Source organism: Dryobates pubescens, chromosome 9, assembly GCF_014839835.1.
Source record: "Dryobates pubescens isolate bDryPub1 chromosome 9, bDryPub1.pri, whole genome shotgun sequence".
Classification (NCBI taxonomy): domain Eukaryota; kingdom Metazoa; phylum Chordata; class Aves; order Piciformes; family Picidae; genus Dryobates; species Dryobates pubescens.
Genome location: NC_071620.1, coordinates 42,770,078 through 42,793,894, shown reverse-complemented (window position 1 = coordinate 42,793,894; position 23,817 = coordinate 42,770,078). Strand labels below are relative to the sequence as shown.

The 23,817-nt window shown below is 56.7% G+C and overlaps 1 protein-coding gene across 1 annotated transcript in view; it reads right to left on the bottom strand.

The window, feature by feature from the left end:
- Window positions 1-4,177: 4,177 nt before the first annotated feature.
- The window catches only part of CDH12 (cadherin 12), a 72,585-nt gene continuing 52,945 nt past the window's right edge, over window positions 4,178-23,817 (bottom strand). The window contains exons 6-12 of the mRNA XM_054164250.1: window positions 18,065-18,252; window positions 16,976-17,229; window positions 13,629-13,765; window positions 13,117-13,238; window positions 11,502-11,619; window positions 7,434-7,685; window positions 4,178-4,687 (exon numbers count right to left, since the gene is read on the bottom strand). Coding sequence (XP_054020225.1) covers window positions 4,188-4,687; window positions 7,434-7,685; window positions 11,502-11,619; window positions 13,117-13,238; window positions 13,629-13,765; window positions 16,976-17,229; window positions 18,065-18,252 — 1,571 coding nt within the window. The 3' untranslated portion in view covers window positions 4,178-4,187. The remainder of the gene's footprint in view (window positions 4,688-7,433; window positions 7,686-11,501; window positions 11,620-13,116; window positions 13,239-13,628; window positions 13,766-16,975; window positions 17,230-18,064; window positions 18,253-23,817) is intronic.

Below are 23,817 nucleotides of genomic sequence, written 5' to 3'. Positions count from 1 at the left end.
GGCGACAATCCCTACGGAGAAGGACGCGGGGCGGTGCGCTTGGCGCATGCGCGCTGGAGCCCTGCGTTGCCATGGAGACGGACGCTGCCGCCGCGCGTTACCATAGAGCTGGCTCCCGCCGCCAGACCCCCGCGGGACCGCAGCTGCGGAGCAGCAGCACTGACGCGGGGCGGTCTAGCGGCTCCGTGTCGCCGCCCTGTGGCCATCAAGCGGTACTGCAGAAGCTCAGTTCGATGTGAGTTTCACCTTTGCAGTAAACAGTCGCCTCTTCCTCTCCTCTCCTTCCTCTCCTCCTTCCTCTCCTCCTTCCTCTCTCCTCCTTCCTCTCTCTCCTCCTTCCTCTCCTTCCTCTCCTCCTTCCTGTCCTCCTTCCTCTCCTCTCCTCCCCTCCTTCCTCTCCTCCTTCCTCTCCTCCCTCTCTCCCTTCCTTTCTGAATGAAACAGATTTTTCCTTTAAATTCTTTACATTTTCTTTAAATTATTTTGTAATTACCTAGAATATTTTTCCTTTAAAATTCTTAAATTTCCTTTACATTATATTTTTTTTCATTAAGCAGAGCTTTCTCTTTAAATTCTTTACATTCACCTTAAATTCTTTTTATTTCCTCCATGAAATAAATGGAGCTTTTTTTCTTTCGATCCTTTGACTTGAAATTCTTTTGAAATTTTTCATGAAATGGAACATTTTTTCTTTAAATTCTTTACATTTGCTTTAAATTCTCCTTTCTATGACACGAACTAGAACTTTTCCCTTTAAATTCTTCACACCTACTTTAAACTCTGCTTTTTAATTTCAATTAAATAGAACTTTTTTTTTTCTTTAAACTCTTTAAGTTTACTTTCAATTCTTTTCCCCTTTTCCTTCAAATGAAGTAGAACTTTCCCCCTCCTCCCCCCCTTTAATTCCGCCCCCCCACCCCCGTTATATTTTTGTTTCCTTTGATGAAAGGCAAGCAGCAGAGAAGGAGAGGTCGGGGAACTGCTTTGCACTCACTCAGGGACATCGAGCCTCGTATCCTGCTAAGGCTGCGCTCCGCTTGCGCCTTTGTACAGCCTCGTTAGGAGGTGCTGGGAGGGAAATGAGAGGCGGGGCAGGACCAATCCCTCCTTTGATGTGGAGCAGCTAAAAGCAGGAAGCCGCTTCAGCGGCTTCCAAAGGTCAGGTTTTACAACTGGTGCTAAACCACAGGCACTCAGGCTCCAGCGGTTCTTAGGCAGACCCCCAGAGTGAACGTTTTGCTTCTCAATTAAGACATTTAAGTTCCTCTAAACCCTTTAATCCTTTAATTTGATTTGCAGCTATTAAACTCCCAGAGCCTTGCAGTCTCCCTGCTGCAGGATGCTGTCGGTAGTGACTCTTTTACTTGCTGCTCGGTGCAGCTGGAGGGAAGCTTTGGCATTTCCCTGGTTCCTAGGCTTGGAAGTAACTCTTTAGTTGAAGCACAGAAGTGTCAGGGTTGGAAGGGACCTCAAGGCTCAGCCAGTCCCAACCCCCTGCCATGGGCAGGGACACCTCACACCACAGCAGGTTGCTCACAGCCACCTCCAGCCTGGCTGCAAACACCTCCAGGCAGGAGGCTGCCACCACCTCCCTGGGCAGCCTGTGCCAGGCTCTCACCACCCTCATGGGCAACAACTTCTTCCTCACAGCCAATCTCAATCTCCCCACTTCCAGTTTTGCTTCATTCCCCCTGCTCCTATCCCTCCCTGACACTCTCAAAAGTCCCTCCCCAGCTTTCTTGGAGCCCCCTGCAGATCCTGGAAGGCCACAATGAGGTCTCCTGGGAGCCTTCTCCTCTCCAGCCTGCACAACCCCAACTCCCTCAGTCTGTGCTCATAGCAGAGCCATGGGCAGGGACACCTCACTCCAGATCAGTAATTCACAGACTCCTAGAATCATTGAGGCTGGAAAAGACACAGACAGAGCCACACAGAATTATGGAGGCTGGAGGAGACCTCTGAGATCATCAAGACCTTTAGGATCATCAGCTCCAACTACCATGACCAATAAATCCTATCCTGAAGCACCACACCTGCAGCTTCTTGAACACCTCCAGGCATGGGGACTCCACCACCTCCCTGGGCAGCCTCTGCCAACCCCTGACCACTCTGGCACCAAAGACATTTCTTCTCCTCTCCAACCTCAGCCTCCCCTGGCACAATTTCAGGCCAGTTCCTCTCCTTCTAGCCCCTGAGACTAGGGAGCAGAGCCCAACCCCCACCCCACTGCAACCCAAACAATTCTCTGGTTCTACCAAATCAAATATTTCGCTTTTGTTTTGTTCCAGATGAAGGAAGGTTTCTCTTCAGCCTCCTGACATGACCTTGGGAAGCTCCTGTTCAGAAGCATTTTGAGTCTCAGCTCTGCCAGACACACGAGGGCAGCAAAGACCAAGGCTCTCAGAGCCCTTCACCCACCAGAGGCAGCAGAGTGGCTTCTCTCTGGATTCCTTCTCTTCTTCCCCCAGCTCAATTTGCACGTCTAAAAGCGACTCCCAGAGTGGGACCTGGGCAGGCTGCAGAGCTGAGCCCAGGACAACCTCAGGAGGTTCAACAAGACCAAGGGCAAGGTCCTGCAGCTGGCTCAGGGCAATGCCAGGCACTGATAGAGGCTGGGCAGGGGCTGGCTGGAGAGCAGCCCTGGAGAAAAGGCCGTGGGGGTGCTGGGGGAGGAGAAGCTCCACAGGAGCCAGCAGGGAGCACTTGCAGCCCAGAGAGCCAAGCAAGTCACAGAATCACCAAGGTTGGAAGAGACCTCAAAGAGCATCAAGTCCAACCTGTCACCACAGACCTCATGACTAAACCATGGCACCAAGTGCCACATCCAATTCCCCCCTGAAGTCCTTCCCCATTCCTTGATTCCTTCCTGCAGTCATTTTCTTTGAGGCTATCTGTCAGAGGGGCAAGAAATGCCTTGGTCCTAAACCCCACCCCAAGACCACTCCTCTTGCAAACCCCTCTTGGCTTCCCCTTCTAGGAGCAGCTTCATCTCCAAGGAAGAAGGGGAGCCAAGGGAAGTTCCTTCCCATCAAGCAGTCGATGCTTTCATCTCTTTGTTGGTGGTGGTGGTGGTTGTTTTTTTTATTATCTTGGAAAAAAAAGAGAAGGGAACATCTGGGTGAACATTTCCAACACTCATTGCTGCAGGCTGAATCCTGCTGCTTCTGCTTTCACTTCATTTGGCCTTAACTCCATGCCTTCAGAGTGAGCAATGGCAGTCTCAGCTCCGTTTGGAAGGAGGACGACTTGACAGCCTCCTTGCTTCTAACCCAAGCTCAACCTCCATCCCTCCCCTCCCCCCCACCTGCACCCCCAACACCCCAACCCTTCCCCATCAGTGAGTCTCATTAAATATACTCCCAGAAGTCATCTCCAGCTCTGTCCTAGAAGAAGTCCAGCAGGTTGCTATTGCTTCTTGGCCTGAAAGCTTCTTGGTCTTTCTTGGTCCAGAAAGCCTCTTGGCCAGAATGCCTCTTGGCCTGAAAGCTTCATGTCCAGAAAGCCTCTTGTCTGGAAAGCTTCTTGTCCAGAGAGCTTCATGTTCAGAAAGCTTCTTGTCCTGAAAGCCTCTTGGCCTGAAAGCTTCTTGTCCAGAAAGCCTCTTGGACTGAAAGCTTCTTGTCCTCAAAGCTTCTTGGCCTGAAAGCCTCTTGACCTGAAAGCTTCTTGTCCCAGGTTGCCATTCAAGTTTGTTTTAGCTTTGGGACCTCCCCCCCCCCCCCCAGCACAGCAGATGCTCTTTTTAAGGAGAAAAAAGGTTCAATTAGGCACTTTAGTGGAGTAACAAAAAAGCTACCACTCTTCCACTGCGATGCCAGAAAGCCACCTCAGGAATCTCTCTACCTTGTGGGCCTGAGCTTGGTCTCAGTGTAATCCCAGAGTAACAAAAAGCAGTGACAACAGCAGGAAGGGAAAACAACCAAGCAAAGCAACCCAAGCAAAGCCCCAGGCACAGAACCAAAGCCCTGTGGTGTGTGACAGCATTGACCTTCCCCTCCGCTGCTCCAACCGAAACCGGCAGCGTGAGAAGCGTGGGAGCTCGCTGGCAGCCGGCGGCTGTGGTTGAGGAGTCCAAGCAAGCCCTGTCCTAGGTAAAGCTTAGGTTGAGCTTTGAAATGGGTTCTGGGTTTAACTTTTTCTTTCTTTCTTTCTTTCTTGTGGGGTTTTTTTCCTCTGGCAGCGGTCCTTTAAGTGACCTTGTCGGGGTGGTAACTTTCCTCCTCTCCAAACATCTCTGCCAAGCTCTTAAAGCGAGGCCCCCAGTCACTCAGGTAGTCGTAGTCCTGGTCTGCCTCCGTGGTCAGGGAGTCTATGGAGCTGAGGGACTCGGCCACAGAGCCGGCCCCTTCGTAGGCGTAGGTGGCCAAGGAGTCATAGGGGGGCGCTGTCGGGTCGCCGTCGTTCTCCTGCAGCCTCTGGTGGATGAAGTCTTTGATGTCTGCGCCGTCCTCGGCCGCCGCCGGCTGCCGCGGGAAGCGCAGCGCCTCCGGCTTGATGTCCCGCCGCGCTTGGCTCTCCTCCATGGCTTTGGGGTTCCTCAGGGCACCGATGTCGAAGGCCTGGGTGTCCTCCTCCCCACCCCCTTCGTCGTCATAGTGGATGACGTTGTCCCGGATGTCTTCTTTGGAGGTCATCAGGGTGTCCTTCTTCCTCTGCCGCCGCAGCGCCACGTACAGCACCACGATCGCTGCAAGGGGGGGAAAGGCAGCTTAGGACATGCACAGGAGCCCTTCGGCTTGCTCTGATCACAGAGCCTCAGGGTCACACAGTCTCAGCCTCAGAGGAGTCATAGAGCCTCAGAGGAGTCATAGAGCCTCAGAGGAGTCATAGAGCCAAGAGTCATAGAGTCTCAAAGTCATAGAGCCATAGAGGAGTCATAGAGTCTCAGAGTCACAGAGCCATAGAGGAGTCATAGAGTCTCAGAGTCACAGAGCCATAGAGGAGTCATAGAGTCTCAGAGTCATAGAGTCTCAAAGTCACAGAGCCATAGAGGAGTCATAGAGTCTCAGAGTCACAGAGGAGTCATAGAGTCTCAGAGTCACAGAGCCATAGAGGAGTCATAGAGTCTCAAAGTCATAGAGCCATAGAGGAGTCATAGAGCCTCAGAGTCATAGAGTCTCAAAGTCACAGAGCTATAGAGGAGTCATAGAGTCTCAGAGCCATAGAGTCTTAGAGTCTCAGAGACTCAGAGTCATAGAGCCACAGAATCTCAGAGTCATGGAGTCACAGAGTTGTCTTGGAGTCATAGAGGAATCATAGAGCCTCAGAGCCGAGTCACAGAGTCTCAGAGTCATCATAGAGTCATAGAGGAGTCATAGAGTCTCAGAGTCTCAGTCACAGAATCACAGAATCAAGCAGGTTGGAAAAGCCCTCAGAGATCATCAAGTCCAACCTGTCACCTAATGCCTAACACCTCCTGACAACTAAGCCATGGCTCCAAGTACCACATCCAAGCCCCTCTTGAACACCTCCAGGGATGGTGACTCCACCACCTCCCTGGGCAGCACATCCCAATGGCCAATCTCTCTTGCTGGGAAGAATTTCTTCCTCACCTCCAGCCTAAACCTCCCCTGGCACAGCTTGAGACTGTGTCCTCTTGTTCTGGTGCTGGGTGCCTGGGAGAAGAGCCCAGCCCCCAGCTGGCTACAGCAGCACCCTAGCCAAGGAAAAGCCCTTAGCTGTCTGATGTGTGAGCCTCTCAAGCAAGTGACAAATCATTTTCTCACTGGCTTGAGTTCCTTTGAAGGGTGGGGAGAGCCTGGCACAGGCTGCCCAGGGTGGTTGTGGATGCCCCCTCCATGGGGGTGTTTAAAGCCAGGCTGGATGAGGCCTTGAGCAGCCTGGGCTGGTGGGAAGGGAGTTGGAACTGGATGAGCTTGGAGATCCCTTCCAACCCAAACCATTCTATGGTCCTATGATCTCCAAGGTCCCTTCCAACCCAACCCTTTCCATGCTTCTGTGATCTCCAAGGTCCCTCCCAACCCAACCCTTTCCATGCTTCTATGATCTTCAAGGTCCCTTCCAACCCAACCCTTTCCATGCTTCTATGATCTTCAAGGTCCCTTCCAACCCAACCCTTTCCATGCTTCTATGATCTCCAAGGTCCCTCCCAACCCAACCCTTTCCCTGGTTCTATGATCTCCAAGGTCCCTCCCAACCCAACCCTTTCCATGCTTCTATGATCTTCAAGGTCCCTCCCAACCCAACCCTTTCCATGCTTCTATGATCTCCAAGGTCCCTTCCAACCCAACCCTTTCCCTGGTTCTATGATCTTCAAGGTCCCTTCTAACCCAAACCACTGTAGGACTCTATGATATTCAAGTTCCCTTCCTACTCAAACTACTCTGTGGTCTTTGAGGTCCCTTTCAAACCAAAGCATTCTAGGCCTCTATGCTATTCAAGGCCCCTTCCCACCTAACCCATTCTGTGATTCTATGATCTTGAAGGTTCCTTCCCACCCAACCCATTCTGTGAACCTATGAAAGTGAAAGAGCTTCCAGCCACCCTGCTGAAAGGCTGAGTTGTGCTGCACCAAATTTCATTTCACCCAGTTCCAGCCCCGCTGCCATGGGCAGGGACACCTCACACTAGATCCAGCTGTGGAGTCTCACAGGCTGACAGCTCCTAGGGGTTGGAAGGGACCTCTGAAAGTCATTCAGTTCACACCCCCTGCCAGAGCAGGAGCAGAGAACCCAGCACAGGGCACACAGAACACATCCAGACAGGGCTGCAAAGGCTCCAGACAAGGAGACTCCACAACCTCTCTGGGCAGCCTGCTCCAGGCCTCTGGCAGCCTCCCAGGGCAGAAGTTCCTCCTCCTGCTGAGCTGCAACCTCCTGGGCTGCACTTTCCATCCATTGCCTCTTGTCCTATCCCAGGGTGCAGCTGAGCAGAGCCTGGCCCTGTCCCTTCCTTCCTGCCCCCAGCCCTCAGATATTGAGACATTGATCAGATCCCTCTCAGCCTTCTCCTCTGCAGACTGAACACCCCCAGGGCTCTCAGCCTCTCCTCCCCAGGCAGTCTCCAGTCCCTTCCTCATCCTTGGAGCCTCCCTTGGCCTCTCCCCAGCAGATCCCTGTCCCTCCTGAGCTGGGCAGCCCAGAGCTGGATGCAATATTCCAGGTGAGGTCTCAGCAGGGCAGAGCAGAGGGGGAGGAGAACCTCCCTGGCTGTGCTGCCCACACTCCTCTGCATGCCCCCCAGGACCCCCTTGGCCTTCCTGGCCCCCAGGGCACATTGCTGTGCCCTGCAGCCCTTGCTGCCCCCCAGCACTGCTTCTCCTTCTCCTTGGGGCTGCTCCCCAGCAGATTCCCCCCCGGCTGTGCTGCTGCAGTTGACTTTTCCTTCCCCTCTTGGGGTCCCTTCCAAGCCCTGGCACCCTGTGTTGCTGTGACCCCAGGTGCAGGGCCCTGCTCTTCTCCTTGCTGACTGACCTAGGAGGATGATGATGCAGAGCAGGATGGCGACCAGGGCCCCGGTGCTGAGCCCCACTGGCAAGAAGATTGCTTCCACATTGCAGGAGAGGATGGTGCCATCAGGGTCACACCTGCAGACACGGATGGTCATGGTGCTGGTGCTGCTCTGCACAGGGTAGCTGCTGTCCTCTATGACTACTGGGAGGAAGTAGAGCTCCTGCTGCCTTCTGCTGTAGCCATTCCTCCTGGTTTCAATCCCAGCTGTGTTGTCTGGAAAGCACAACAGGGTGAGGAGAGGAGTTTGGGGGAGCACTTCTGTCACAGAGTCAATCACAGAGTTAGTGAGGCTGGAAAACACCTCTGAGGTCATCAGGTCCAGCCTGTGCCCCAGCACCACCACATGGACTGAGTGCCACATCCAGGCTCTCCTTAAGCACCTCCAGGGATGGTGACTCCACCACCTCCCTGGGCAGCACATTCCAGTCCCTGATTCCCCTTTCCATCTGGAAGTGCTTCCTAACACCCAACCTAAGCCTCCCCTGGCACAGCTTCAGGCCATGCCCTCTCCTCTTGTCCTCTTGCAAGGGAGCAGAGCCTGACCCCCACCTGACTACAGCTTCCCTCCAGGTAATTGTAGAGTGTGAGAAGGTCTCCCCTGAGTCTCCTCCAGGCTGAACACCCCCAGCTCCCTCAGCCTCTCCTCAGCAGACTTTCCCTCCAGTCCCCTTTGCTCTCCTCTGCACCTACTCCAACACCTCAAGATCTCTCCTGCAGTGAGGGTCCCAGAGCTGCACACAGTGCTCGAGGTGAGGCCTCCCCAGTGCTGAGCACAGGGGCAGAATTCCATCCCTGCTCCTGCTGGCCACATTGTTCCTGATCCAGGCAAGATGCCATTGGCCTTCTGTGCCCCCTGGGCACACTGCTGGCTCGTGTTCAGCTCTTGCCAGTCAGCACTGCCGGGTCCCTCTCTGCCAGGCTGCTCTCCAGCCTCTCATCCCCAGTCTGTAGCCACCAGGGGGCTGTTGTGGCCAAGGTGGAGGAGCCTGCACTTGGCCTTGTTAAACCTCATCCCATTATCTCCTTTATCTCCTTATACTCCAAGCTTGTGGTCTGAAAGATTCATAGAATGGTTTGGGTTGGAAGGGACCTCAAAGGTCATAGAATGATAGAATGGGTTGGGTTGGAAGAGAACTCAAAGGTCATAGAATCATAGAATGGTTTGGGTTGGAAGGGACCTCAAAGGTCATAGAATGGTTTGGGTTGGAAGGGACCTTCAAGATCATCCAGTTCCAACCTCCTGCCATGGCCAGGGACACCTCCCACCAGCTCAGGTAGCTCAAGGCCTCATCCAGCCTGGCCTGGAACACCTCCATGGAGGGAACACCCACAGCCTCCCAGGGCAGCCTGTGCCAGGCTCTCCCCAAGTCCACTGCCAAGAATTTCTTCCTCCCCTCCAGCCTCACTGTGCCCTCCTGCAGCCCTTTCTGTGCCACACAACCATGACACAGGGAACGTGCTGAGTCTTTTGACAAAGGAAAATGCCTCCAAGCCCTGTGACTCAAACCAGCTTCCATCTGCTGCCTGCTCTTTCTCTCTGGGATGAGTCATCTGCACTGCACAGAAGAGGTTCAGGTTGAATTTGGCCTCTTCCAGCTTCATCTTACTTCTATTAATAGAATTATTCCTGTTCTTTCTTTCTTCCCCCCCCTCCCCCATCTCTCTTCTAATTGCACTGTTGAGGCTCACTTCCATAGGTGCTGCAAGGCAGCCAATTGACTTTCCAGTCCCCTTTGAGAGGAATCAGAGTCAGGCTCTTGGCTCTTTGGCTTTGAGCACTTTCTGTTGCTCTTCCTCTGCCTCTTTCAGCTGTTCAAGGTCCTTCTGGAAAAATACCAACCAGAGACTCAGGCTGGTGCCCAGATTCCCAGACTGCATTGGCTAGGAAGGGACCCTCCAAGCTCATCTTGTTCAACCCTCCCCCTGCAGCCAGCAGGGACACCTCCAGCTAGATCAGGCTGCCCAGGGCCACACCAAGGCTGACCCTGAATGTCTCCAGGGATGGAGCCTCAGCCACCTCCCTGGGCAGCCTGCTCCAGTCTCTCCTCACCCTCATGGTGCAGAGCTTCCTCCTGAATCTGTCCTGGGTCTGAATCTGTCCACCCTGAATCTGCCCTGCTCCAGTTTCACAGAGTAGGAGCATGGAGTCAAGCAGGTTGGAAAAGACCTCAGACATCATCAAGTCCAACCTATTACCTAACACTGAAAGGGGGGTTAAAAGGGAGAGGACAAAGGGGGGAGGGAGACAGGGGGGAGAGAAACAGCGGGGAGGGAGGCAAGGGGGGAGGGAAGAAATTGGGGAGGGAAGAAATTGGGGAGGGAAGAAATTGGGGAGGGAAGAAATTGGGGAGGGAAGAAAGGGGGGAGGGAAGAAAGGGGGGAGGGAAGAAAGGGGGGAGGGAAGAAAGGGGGGAGGGAAGAAAGGGGGGAGGGAAGAAAGGGGGGAGGGAAGAAAGGGGGGAGGGAAGAAAGGGGGGAGGGAAGAAAGGGGGGAGGGAAGAAAGGAAAGCAGAAAAGTTTTGCTGGCCTGCAGGGAAACCTCAGCCTTTGGTGCTTTGGCAATTGCTGTGCCTTGAACATAAGAGACGAGGCAGGACCTGCATGTCTCTCGCTGGTGCTTGGCAGTTAGGAATGTGGCATGGCAATGCCAGGCTGTGGCCAGGACTGCCATCCCAGCCACCTCCTCTCACTGCAGGCAGAGCCTGTTGCTGCTGCTTGGCAGTTAGGAATGTGGCATGGCAATGCCAGGCTGTGGCCAGGAGTGCCATCCCAGCCACCACCTCTGTCACTGCAGGCAGAGCCTGTTGCTGCTGCTTGGCAGTTAGGAATGTGGCATGGCAATGCCAGGCTGTGGCCAGGAGTGCCATCCCAGCCACCTCCTCTGTCACTGCAGGCAGAGCCTGTTGCTGCTGCTTGGCAGTTAGGAATGTGGCATGGCAATGCCAGGCTGTGGCCAGGACTGCCATCCCAGCCACCACCTCTGTCACTGCAGGCAGAGCCTGTTGCTGCTGCTTGGCAGTTAGGAATGTGGCATGGCAATGCCAGGCTGTGGCCAGGAGTGCCATCCCAGCCACCTCCTCTGTCACTGCAGGCAGAGCCTGTTGCTGCTGCTTGGCAGTTAGGAATGTGGCATGGCAATGCCAGGCTGTGGCCAGGAGTGCCATCCCAGCCACCTCCTCTGTCACTGCAGGCAGAGCCTGTTGCTGTGTGCTTGGCAGTTAGGAATGTGGCATGGCAATGCCAGGCTGTGGCCAGGAGTGCCATCCCAGCCACCTCCTCTGTCACTGCAGGCAGAGCCTGTTGCTGCTGCTTGGCAGTTAGGAATGTGGCATGGCAATGCCAGGCTGTGGCCAGGACTGCCATCCCAGCCACCACCTCTGTCACTGCAGGCAGAGCCTGTTGCTGCTGCTTGGCAGTTAGGAATGTGGCATGGCAATGCCAGGCTGTGGCCAGGAGTGCCATCCCAGCCACCTCCTCTGTCACTGCAGGCAGAGCCTGTTGCTGCTGCTTGGCAGTTAGGAATGTGGCATGGCAATGCCAGGCTGTGGCCAGGACTGCCATCCCAGCCACCACCTCTGTCACTGCAGGCAGAGCCTGTTGCTGCTGCTTGGCAGTTAGGAATGTGGCATGGCAATGCCAGGCTGTGGCCAGGAGTGCCATCCCAGCCACCACCTCTGTCACTGCAGGCAGAGCCTGTTGCTGCTGCTTGGCAGTTAGGAATGTGGCATGGCAATGCCAGGCTGTGGCCAGGAGTGCCATCCCAGCCACCTCCTCTGTCACTGCAGGCAGAGCCTGTTGCTGCTGCTTGGCAGTTAGGAATGTGGCATGGCAATGCCAGGCTGTGGCCAGGACTGCCATCCCAGCCACCACCTCTGTCACTGCAGGCAGAGCCTGTTGCTGCTGCTTGGCAGTTAGGAATGTGGCATGGCAATGCCAGGCTGTGGCCAGGAGTGCCATCCCAGCCACCTCCTCTGTCACTGCAGGCAGAGCCTGCTGGCCCTGCCGGCGAGCTGCGCGGCAGGAACTCACTCCTGTAGTCGTGCACTGTGAAGTTGGGCTTGCTGGCAGCCTCGGGTGACAGCCTGAAGGAGAACCTTTGCCCAGCTGGTGACAGGTCTCTGTCTGCTGCAGTGACAGTCTGGATCACCTGGAAGCAGAGGGAGGGAAATTCTCCTGTCAGACCCCTTTGAAACATCGAAGGAGAGAGCCCCAGGCTGGCTCAGGCAGGAAGAGAGGGCAGAGATCACAGCACCACAGCATCACAGCGTCACAGCATCATCACAGCAGCATCACAGCATCATCACAGCATCATCACAGCATCATCACAGCATCATCACAGCATCATCACAGCATCACAGCATCACAGCATCACAGCACCACAGCAGCATCACAGCATCATCACAGCAGCATCACAGCAGCATCACAGCATCATCACAGCATCATCACAGCATCATCACAGCATCACAGCATCACAGCATCACAGCATCACAGCACCACAGCAGCATCACAGCATCATCACAGCAGCATCACAGCAGCATCACAGCATCACAGCATCATCACAGCATCATCACAGCATCGCTAAGCTTGGAAGAGACCTCGAGGATCATCGATTCCAAGCTGTCACCACAGACCCCATGCCTAGACCATGGCACCAAGTGCCACATCCAAGCCCCTCTGGAACACCTCCAGGGATGGGGACTCCACCACCTCCCTGGGCAGCACATCCCAATGATGAATGACTCTAGCAGTGAAGAACTTTCTCCTCACCTCGAGTCTAAACCTCCCCTGGCACAGCTGGAGTCTGTGTCCTCTTGTTCTGGTGCTGGTTGCCTGGGAGAAGAGACCAACCCCCACCTGGCTACAACCTCCCTTCAGGGAGTTGCAGAGGGCAATGAGGTCTCCCCTGAGCCTCCTCTTCTCCAGGCTAAGCAACCCCAGCTCCCTCAGCCTCTCCTCACAGGGCTGTGCTCAAGGCCTTGTTGCCTTTCTCTGGACACCTTCAAGTGTCTCAATGTCCTTCCTAAACTGAGGAGCCCAGAACTGGACACAGGACTCAAGGTGTGGCCTAACCAATGCAGAGTCCAGGGGCACAATGACCTCCCTGCTCCTGCTGGCCACACTGTTCCTGATGCAGGCCAGGATGCCCTTGGCCTTCTTGGCCCCCTGGGCACACTGCTGGCTCATGTTTAGGCAGCTGTCAATCAGCACCCCCAGGTCCCTCTCTGTTTGGCAGCTCTCAGCCACTCTGCCCCCAGCCTGTAGCTCTGCCTGGGGTTGCTGTGGCCAAAGTGCAGCCCCTGGCACTTGGACTTGTTGAATGCCATCCTGTTGGCCTCTGCCCAGCTGTCCAGTCAGTTGAGGTCCCTCTGCAGAGCCCTTCTGCCCTCTAACTGACCAACTCCTAACTTGGTGTCATCTGCAGACTTGCTGCTGACTGACTCACCCCCCTCATCCAGATCATCAGTGAAGATGTTAAAGAGGACAGGGCCCAGCACTGATCATCCAGTTCCAACCTCCCCTCCATGCCCAGAGTAACAACAGCCAAGCAGCAGCCCCAGAGGGTTGCAGCCCTGCTGCCACTTCCAAGCAGAGCCCCTGGCAGGGGCAGGCAAAGCCGAGCAGGGGGCAGGGGGCTGTGCAGTACCTGCCCTGCCTTGGCGTTCTCACACACAGCTGTCTCGGAGGGCACGGACAGCTCAGGGGGGAACTCGTTGACATCCAGGACGTTGATGATGACCTGGACTCTGCTGCTTAGCAGTGGGTTACCTGGCAAGGATTGGGGGGAGAAGCACAAGGTCACAGATCACAGGATGGCAGGGGGTGGAAGGGAGCTCTGGAGAGCTTCCAGTGCCAGCCCCCTGCCAGAGCAGCACAGAACCCAGCACAGGGCACACAGAACACATCCAGGCAGGGCTGGGAAGGCTCCAGACAAGGAGACTCCACAACCTCTCTGGGCAGCCTGCTCCAGGCCTCCGGCAGCCTCCCAGGGCAGAAGTTCCTCCTGCTGCTGAGGTGGAGCCTCCTGTGCTGCAGTTTCCCCCCAGCACAGGTCACAGAGGAACACATCCAGGTCTCAAAAGCCTCCAGAGGAGGAGACTCCACCTCCTCTCTGGGCAGCCTGCTCCAAGCATCACCCCAGTGCCCCCTCATACTTACTAACTTTACTTGCAACGATGGAGAAGTTGTACTGGGCTGTGCTTTCCCTGTCCAGCAGCTCATTGGTGGCAATGGTTCCTTCTGTGGCATCTATTGTGAAGGAGCTGTCCAGGTCGTTCTTCCAGTCAATGAAGTACCTGTGTGTGAGCAAAGGTCACAGCATCAACCAGCTTGGAGAAGACCTCAGGGATCATCAAGCCCAACCTATGACCTAATGCCTAACTCCTCCTGGCAACTAAACCACGGCTCCAAGTGCCCCATCCAAGCCTGTCTTGAGCCCCTCCAGGGACAGGGACTCCTTGCACTGCTGCAAGAGTGGCTCAGGGAAAGTGCTCAGGCAAGGAGCAGGAGGAGAGCAAACCTAGGAGCACCAACCCAACAGGAATGGACTCTGCTTGCTTTGCTTTTTGCATCACAGACCCACAGAATGGTTTGGGTGGGAAAAGCCCTTTGAGATCACCCAGTCCAGCCAGCAACCCAACCCCACCATGGCCACCAAACCCTGGCCCCAAGTGCCATGGCCACAGGTTTCCTCCAGGCATGGGGACTCCACCACCTGCCTGGGCAGCCTCTGCCAGTCCCTGACCACTCCTGCAGCAAAGACATTTCTCCTCCTCTCCAACCTCAGCCTCCCCAGGCACAGTCTCAGGCCAGTTCCTCTCCTCCTATCACCTGAGACAAGGGAGCAGAGCCCAAGCCTCACCTCACTGCAGCCTCCTCTCAGGGGGCTGCAGAGAGCAAGGAGGTCAGAACCCTCCAAGGTCATCTTGTTCAACCCTCCCTGCAGCCAGCTAGAGGAGGCTGCCCAGGGCCACACCAATGGTCTTGAATGTCTCCAGGGATGGAGCCTCAGCCACCTCCCTGGGCAGCCTGTGCCAGGCTCTCACCACCCTCATGGGCAACAACTTCTTCCTCACAGCCAATCTCAGCCTCCCCTCCTCCAGCTTGGATCCATTCCCCCTGCTCCTATCCCTCCCTGACACCCTCCAAAGTCCCTCCCCAGCTTTCTTGCAGCCCCCTGCAGATCCTGGAAGGCCACAATGAGGTCTCCTGGGAGCCTTCTCCTCTCCAGCCTGCACAACCCCAACTCCCTCAGTCTGTGCTCACAGCAGAGCAGCTCCAGCCCTCTGCTCCTCCTCCTGGCCCTTCTCTGGACACCTTCCAGCCCCTCCAGATCCTTCCTGGCACAGAGGCTCCAGAGCTGGCCCCAGAGCTGCAGCTGTGGTCTCAGCACAAATGTTGGCAGGCTGAATTTTACAGCAAGAAAAGTGCTCCCAGGGTTGACTCTGGGCAGCCCCAGGCAGAACAAGCAGCTGCAGCACACAAGTTTCCCTTCCTCCTGCCCCTTGGTGTCCATCCAGCCCTTGGGAGGGTCCCAGCTGGAGGTGAGATGTGTCTGCAGGTTGAAATCTCACAGTGGCTGGCTGGGAGGCTTCAGATCCCCACTGCTGGAGGAGAAAGCTTTGGAGTAAGTGGTCCAAAGAGACTCTGAGGGAGTCTATTATTGGAGCTAAAGGGAAATTACAGCCTGTGCCTCTGGGCTGTGAGCTGCCTCTGTGCAATCACAGCAGCAGGAGGGTCACAGTGCTGGGAAGTAAACCAGGACTATTATGGTCCTATTCTTCCTTTCCCCCTCCCTCTGGCTTCTTCCCTACCCTCCATTCTTGAAAGCTTTGCCCCTGCCAAGCTGTTCCTTGCTGCCTGGGAGCTGCATGAACTCTTCTTGAGTCTCCAGCATCCTCTTGCCTCCCAGGCAGGTCACTCCCTGCAAGCCCTAGGCCATAAACTCCTTGGACCTACAAGAGGTTAGCAGGGAGGTGGTTGAGGCCTCATCCCTGGAGATATTCCAGGTGAGGCTGGACAGGGCTCTGGGCAACCTGCTCTGGTTGGGGATGTCCCTGCTGAGTGCAGGGGGGTTGGGCTGGATGAGCTCTGGGGGTCCCTTCCAACCCAGCCCATTCCATGACTCTCTAACAGCTCAGCCTTGCCCCTTGTTTGCACTTCCTCCCCAGTCAGACATCTCAGCCCAGCACATTCATGCCCTATGGACACCTACCACTGATTCATTTTTATCCTCAGGAGGTCCTAAAACTCCTTAGATCAGCACCAGGAGCAACCTGCTCCAGCTGGAGCTGTCCCTGCTCACTGCAGGGGGGTGGACTGGATGACCTTGGAGGCTTCCTTCCAGCCTGATCCATTCTGTGCTTGAGCCAACCCAGCTGCCTGCCTCCAAACTCCACACAGTGCAGCACACTGCCACACTTTGGCTTTCTTCTCCCACCCCAAACACCTTTGCAACCATCACAAACCAGAGGAGGACTCTCATGGTCCCAGAGTTCCTTTCCCTCTCCCTCTGGCTTCTTCTCTACCTTCAATCTTAAAAAGCTTTGCCCCTGCCAAGTTGTTCTTTGCTGCCTGGGAGCTGAATGAACTCTTCTTGAGTCTCCAGCATCCACAGATGATTCCCAGGAAGGTTTCACTTGGCAAGGGCTGGCTTGCCTCTCCTGCAGGCTTTCTGACTTAGCATCACAGAATGGTTTGGGCTGGGAGGGAGCTCAAGGCTCAGCCAGTCCCAGCCCCCTGCCATGGGCAGGGACACCTCACACCACAGCAGGTTGCTCACAGCCACCTCCAGCCTGGCTGCAAACACCTCCAGGCAGGAGGCTTCCACCACCTCCCTGGGCAGCCTGTGCCAGGCTCTCACCACCCTCATGGGCAACAACTTCTTCCTCACAGCCAATCTCAGTCTACCCATTTCTAGCTTGGATCCATCCCCCCCTGGACCTATCCCTCCCTCACACCCTCAAAAGTCCCTCCCCAGCTTTCTTGCAGCCCCCTGCAGATCCTGCAAGGCCACAATGAGGTCTCCTGGGAGCCTTCTCCTCTCCAGCCTGCACAACCCCAACTCCCTCAGTCTGTGCTCACAGCAGAGCAGCTCCAGCCCTCTGCTCCTCCTCCTGGCCCTGCTCTGGACACCTCATATTGAGGTGGAACTTCCTGGGTTCCAATTCCTTCCTAACATCCAATCTGAATCTACCCTCTTCTAGTTCTGCTCCATGTGCCTAGTCCAGGTCCCAAGTGCCACAGCTCCTTCCTAAGCTCTTTTCTTCCCAAGCTTCTCTTTTAGCATCACTTTGGCTTCTACTGAAGGAGGAAAATCTTCCTCACCTCACCATAAGGGTGAAGAACTTCTTCCTAACATCCAATCTGAATCTGCCCACTTGTAGTTCTACTCCATGTCCCAAGTGCCACATCTCCCTGCCAAGCTCTTTCTTTCCCCCCTAGCCTCCCTTTGAGCAGCACTTGGGGTCCTCTGACAGCTCCTGCAGGAGGAAGATTGCCCTTACCTCACCGAGCTGCTGCCAGCATCGAGGTCTTGTGCTGTCACTGCCCCTATGATGGTGCCCACAGGGGTGTCCTCGTACACCTCCATGGTGTAGAGAGGTTTGCTGAAGACTGGAGGCTCCTCCATGTCCAGCACGTTGATCTTCACCGTGGCAGTGTCCTTGAAGGGCCCCACGGAGTGGAAGCGGTGATCCAGGTGGAGGTTGGAGGCCTCCACCTTGAAGGTGTAAGCCTTCTTGGTTTCAAAGTCCAAGGGCTGCAGGAAGGAAGGGGAGCAGGAGGTCAGGCTGGGCTGAAAATTCAGCTACTCCATGGCTACCACAGGAGCAGGAGGAAAGCCCTTGGCACAGAGCCCCACAGCACCCTGGGGGGCACACAGAGGAGGGTGGGCAGCAGAGCCAGGGAGGTTCTCCTCCCCCTCTGCTTTGCCCTGCTGAGACCTCCCCTGGAATATTGCATCCAGCTCTGGGCTGCCCAGCTCAGGAGGGACAGGGATCTGCTGCAGAGAGGCCAAGGGAGGCTCCAAGGATGAGGAAGGGACTGGAGAGTGCCTGGGGAGGAGAGGCTGAGAGCCCTGGGGGTGTTCAGTCTGCAGAGGAGAAGGCTGAGAGGGATCTGATCAATGTCTATCAATAGCTGAGGGCTGGGGGGCAGGAAGGAAGGGCCAGGGCCAGGCTCTGCTCAGCTGCACCCTGGGATAGGACAAGAGACAATGGATGGAAACTGCAGCCCAGGAGGTTGCAGCTCAGCAGGAGGAGGAACTTCTGCCCTGGGAGGCTGCCAGAGGCCTGGAGCAGGCTGCCCAGAGAGGTTGTGGAGTCTCCTTGTGTGGAGCCTTTGCAGCCCTGTCTGGATGTGTTCTGTGTGCCCTGTGCTGGGTTCTCTGCTCCTGCTCTGGCAGGGGGCTGGCACTGGAAGCTCTCCAAGGTCCCTTCCAGCCCCTGCCATGCTGTGAGTCTCTGCCTACAGCTAGAGATGCTCAGGAGGGCTCCAGCTCCTCTGTGTCTCTGCTGAGTTGCAGTCCCCCAACGTTTCCTTCCCTCCCCCATCTCCCCACCCCACTGAGCTCCCCTCCCACGGGTGCCACCTACCTTCTTCAGTTTGATGACTCCCTCCTGGGTGTTCTCATCTGTGGTGATGTCAAAGAGGTTTCCCCCATCCCCTGGCACGATGTTGTACTCAATCTCTGCGTTCTTGCCCGAGTCAGGATCCACTGCCCGGATCCTCCCCACGGCAGATCCAACGTGGGAGGACTCAGGCACCTTCAAGTGGAAGATACCTGGGACAGAAGGGGGCAGGCAGTCAGAGAGCCCTGCTGGGGGTGGTGCTGGGGAGGAGCACCTCCAAGGAGAGGGAAAGCAGATCCCTCTCTGCAGAGCCTTCCTACGCTTCCAGCAGGGCAGCTCTGCCACCCACTTCAGTGCCAGGAAGTCACAGAAGGAATCACAGAACAGCCAGCTTGGAAAAGACCTCAGAGATCACCAGGTCCAACCTAGCACCCAGCACCTCCTGACAGCCAAACCATGGCTCCAAGGGCCACATCCAAGCCCCTCTTGAACACCTCCAGGGATGGGGACTCCACCACCTCCCTGGGCAGCACATCCCCATGGCCAATCTCTCTTCAAGGGAAGAACTTTCTCCTCACCTCCAGCCTGAAACTCCTCTGGCACAGCTTGAGACTGTGTCCTCTTGTTCTGGTGCTGGCTGCCTGGGAGAAGAGCCCAACCCCCACCTGGCTACCACCTCCCTTCAGGGAGTTGCAGAGAGCAAGAAGGTCTCCCCTGAGCCTCCTCTTCGGTTTCAGGACCTCCTGAGACCCCACCTGGAGCTCTGGGGCCAGTTCTGGAGCCTCTGTGCCAGGGAGGCTCTGGAGGGGCTGGAAGGTGTCCAGAGCAGGGCCAGGAGGAGGAGCAGAGGGCTGGAGCTGCTCTGCTGTGAGCACAGACTGAGGGAGTTGGGGTTGTGCAGGCTGGAGAGGAGAAGGCTCCCAGGAGACCTCATTGTGGCCTTCCAGGATCTGCAGGGGGCTCCAAGAAAGCTGGGGAGGGACTTCTGAGGGTGTTGGGGAGGGATAGGAGCAGGGGGGATGGAGCAAAACTGGAAGTGGGGAGATTGAGATTGGCTGTGAGGAAGAAGTTGTTGCCCATGAGGGTGGTGAGAGCCTGGCACAGGCTGCCCAGGGAGGTGGTGGAAGCCTCCTGCCTGGAGGTGTTTGCAGCCAGGCTGGAGGTGGCTGTGAGCAACCTGCTGTGGTGTGAGGTGTCCCTGCCCATGGCAGGGGGTTGGGACTGGCTGAGCCTTGAGGTCCCTTCCCAGCCTGGCAATTGATTCCATGATCCTGCTGCCCTTCACCTTGCCCTGCAGCCTCTCAGCTTGCAGGCAGCAAGGCCACAGGAGCCACAAGTGCAGAGCCATGGAGCTTCTGAGCCATGCCAGGGGGACCAGGGAGGACTCAATGCAGCCAATCTGTGTTCTGGCAGCAGGGATTTCTCCACCACTCCCCACAGACAGCAGCCTGGGGTGGGATGAATGCCACAGCTTGCTGGATTTGTACCCCCCAGACCTCTCTGCACCTCCTCCATGGAAGGCAGATGTAGAAGCCCACAATTATTGATGACAGTGACCTGTCCCCATGACTAAACAATAATTAACCTCTCAATCCTGCTGCTAAGGACCCAGCAGCTGAGAGGGAGATGAGTGCAGGCTAACAGCAGAGCTTTGTGCCCAGCAGATGATAGCCTTGAGCTGTTGGGGCTCGTGGGCACTGCTTGGGCTGCTGCTGCCCCTGCAATCAGAGCATCTCCTGGCACCCACTGGCAAATTGCCTTCCTTGGCACTGGCCATGGGGGAGGAGCAGGAAAGGGCTGGGCTGGTCCTGCTGCTCTGCTCTGCAGCTCAGGGCTCAGGCTTCTCTCTTGGGTGAGAGCTTTAGAGAGGGTTTTGGTTTGGTTCCTCCACTCCCTGCCCCACACACTCTAGAGCAGCCCCTTCCAGCTGTGCATTCCTCAGAGAGGTGAAACATGAGGTAGGGGGAAAAAAAATACTCAGCAGTGAGTGCTGAGAGTCCCTGGCAAGAGGGTGCTGCTCCCTCCCAGGCATGGCTCTCTTCCCTCCCCACTACAATTGTTTTGGTTGGAAAAGGCCTCTCAGATCATCCAGTCCAGCCTTCAACCCAGCCCCACCATGGCCACCAAATCCTGGCCCCAAGAGCCATGGCCATGACCTCTGAGCTCATCCAGTCCAACACCAACCCAGCCCCACCATGGCCACCAAACCCTGGCCCCAAGAGCCATGGCCATGACCTCTGAGCTCATCCAGCCCAACCTTCAACCCAGCCCCACCATGGCCACCAAACCCTGGCCCCAAGAGCCATGGCCATGACCTCTGAGCTCACCCAGTCCAACACCAACCCAGCCCCACCATGGCCACCAAACCCTGGCCCCAAGTGCCATGGCCACATGTTTCCTGAACCCCTCCAGGCATGGGGACTCCACCACCTCCCTGGGCAGCCTCTGCCAACCCCTGACCACTCTTGCACCAAAGACATTTCTCCTCCTCTCCAACCTGAGCCTCCCCTGGCACAATTTCAGGCCAGTTCCTCTCCTTCCATCACCTGAGACTAGGCAGAAGGGTCCAACCCCCAGCTCACTGCAGCCTCCTCTCAGGGAGCTGCAGAGAGCAAGGAGATCTCCCTCAGCCTCCTCTTCCCCACACTGAACACCCCCAGCTCCCTCAGCTGCTCCTCCCCAGCCCTGTGCCTGTGAGGAGAGGCTGAGAGCCCTGGGGGTGTTCAGTCAGAAGGCTGAGAGGGATCTGATCAATGTCTATCAATAGCTAAGGGCTGGGGGGCAGGAAGGAAGGGACAGGGCCAGGCTCTGCTCAGCTGCACCCTGGGATAGGACAAGAGGCAATGGATGGAAAGTGCAGCCCAGGAGGTTGCAGCTCAGCAGGAGGAGGAACTTCTGCCCTGGGAGGCTGCCAGAGGCCTGGAGCAGGCTGCCCAGAGAGGTTGTGGAGTCTCCTTGTGTGGAGCCTTCCCAGCCCTGTCTGGATGTGTTCTGTGTGCCCTGTGCTGGGTTCTCTGCTCCTGCTCTGGCAGGGGGCTGGCTCTGGAAGCTCTCCAGAGGTCCCTTCCAACCCCTAGCATCCTGTGAGGCACAGAAGCCCTTACTGATCTGCTGAGCCCCAAGGTGGGCTGCATGGCCAAGCAGAGGCTGAAGGAAGGCTACCAAGACACTGCAGATGCCAGCTGTGCTCTGCAGAGGAGGCAGCCAGGGGAGCATGGCCTATTTCCATGCCATTAAATCCTTTTAGCCACCCCCAAAATAGGTCAGCTCCCTGCCAAGGGACTGCAGGCAGCAGCTCCTCAGCTGCACTTAGCTCCCCAGAGGCCTGGAGCTGCTCTGAGGAAGCTTCACTTGATGCTGGTCAAAGCTGTGGCCAGAGATGCTGCTCATGGTGCAGAACTTGTTCCTCACATCCAACCTTCAGCTTCAAACCATTGCCCACTGCAGGCCTCTGGGAACAGTCCCTCTGCAGCCTTCTTGTAGCCTCCTTCAGCTGTTGGGAGGCAGCTCTAAGGTCCCCCCAGAGCCTCCTCCTCTGCAGGCTGCACAGCCCCAGCTCCCTCAGCCTGTGCTCCCAGCAGAGCTGCTCCAACCCTTGGATCATCTTTGTGGCCTCCTCTGGACCTGCTCCATCAGCTCCACTCTGTCCCTTGATGTCTTATGGCACAGTGAGGATAACACAGATGGAGCAGAGCAGAATCCAACCTCCCCTTCCCTCCTGGAGCCTCCTCCTCTGCAGGCTGCACACCCCCAGCCCCCTCAGCCTGTGCTCCCAGCAGAGCTGCTCCAACCCCCTGAGCATTTTCCTGGACTCCTCTGGACCTGCTCCATCAGCTCCACTCTGTCCCTCCATGCCACAGTGGTTACAAAATTATCCAGGGGTAGAGCAGAATTCAGCCTTTCCTTCCCATTGTGACCCAGAGCAAGCTCTGACTTGGTCTTCACACCTCCAGGCAGGTCTGCAATCGATGTGTCCCCCTGTCCCTCATCAGCATTTCCTTCAGGGAGGCTTGGACAGACTGAGAGCTGGGCAGGGAGGAAGCTAAGGAGGTTCCAGAAGGATCAGTGCAGAGTCCTGCAGCTGGGGAGGAAGAATCAACTGCAGCAGCACAGCTGGGAGGGGATCTGCTGGAGAGCAGCCCCAGGGAGAAGCACCTGGGAGTGCTGGGGGGCAGCAAGGTCTGCATGGGGCAGCAATGTGCCCTGGGGGCCAAGAAGGCCAAGGGGGTCCTGGGGAGCATCCAGAGGAGTGTGGGCAGCAGAGCCAGGGAGGTTCTCCTCCCCCTCTGCTCTGCCCTGCTGAGACCTCACCTGGAATATTGCATCCAGCTCTGGGCTGCCCAGCTCAGGAGGGACAGGGATCTGCTGCAGAGAGGCCAAGGGAGGCTCCAAGGATGAGGAAGGGACTGGAGACTGCCTGGGGAGGAGAGGCTGAGAGCCCTGGGGGTGGTTAGTCTGGAGAGGAGAAGGCTGAGAGGGATCTGATCAATGTCTATCAAGAGCTGAGGGCTGGGGGGCAGGAAGGAAGGGACAGGGCCAGGCTCTGCTCTGCTGCACCCTGGGACAGGCCAAGAGGCACTGGATGGAAAGTGCAGCCCAGGAGGCTTCACCTTTTTCCCTTTCCCAGAGAACATTAGGGGCTGGGAGGGACCTGCAAAGCTCACCCAGTCCAACCCCTTCCTGCCAGAGCCTTCTTTCTGTTGTGGGGGGGAGGGAAGAGAGAGGCAGGTTGGCAAACCTCCAGCCCTTGGTTTGAGCTCCTGATGAAGACATCCCTGGGTTTTAATCTTGAGGAGGGAAGTTTCTCCCTTTGTAAAGGAAAGATTTCTGCAGAGCCAGGCAGAAAGAGAGGAGCAGCCAGAGAGCTAATGAGGAGTCAGCAAACACCGTGGGGAGCACACCTGGGCTGTGTGCTAAGGAAAGGAATTCAGATTCAGTTGGTTGGGGCTTTTCTTGGTGGGTTTTTGTGTGCTCCCCTTGTAGCTGTGAGGGAAAAGCTCCATTTCTCTGCAGTGACTTCTCTCAAGCCCCCTGCAAAGGTGGGGCAGGAGATGCCTGCAGGTGGAACCACTCTGAGAGGGAACACAGAAGGTTTAGAGGTTTGCTCCCCCCCTCCTCCCTTCCCTTTTGTTCCTCTCCTCATCACTGGGAGGCTTGCAAGGTGGGGAAGGTCCCCACTGAAGAGGCTGCAAAGCTCAGCTTCCAGCAGGGGGGAAAAGAAAACACAACCTACAGCTCCACCTGCAGCAGCACTGCCAGTGGGATCCCAGCCTGCTGCTGCCAGCCCCAGCCCTGCCTGCTGCCAGCCCCAGCCTGCTGCTGCCAGCCCCAGCCCTGCCTGCTGCTGCCAGCCCCAGCCCTGCCTGCTGCTGCCAGCCCCAGCCCTGCCTGCTGCTGCCAGCCCCAGCCTGCTGCTGCCAGCCCCAGCCCTGCCTGCTGCTGCCAGTCCCAGCCCTGCCTGCTGCTGCCATCCCCAGCCTGCTGCTGCCAGCCCCAGCCCTGCCTGCTGCTGCCAGTCCCAGCCCTGCCTGCTGCTGCCATCCCCAGCCTGCTGCTGCCAGCCCCAGCCCTGCCTGCTGCTGCCAGCCCCAGCCTGCTGCTGCCATCCCCAGCCTGCTGCTGCCATCCCCTGCCTGCTGCTGCCAGCCCCAGCCCCAGCCTGCTGCTGCCAGCCCCAGCCTGCTGCTGCCATCCCCAGCCCTGCCTGCTGCTGCCAGCCCCAGCCCTGCCTGCTGCCAGCCCCAGCCTGCTGCTGCCATCCCCAGCCCTGCCTGCTG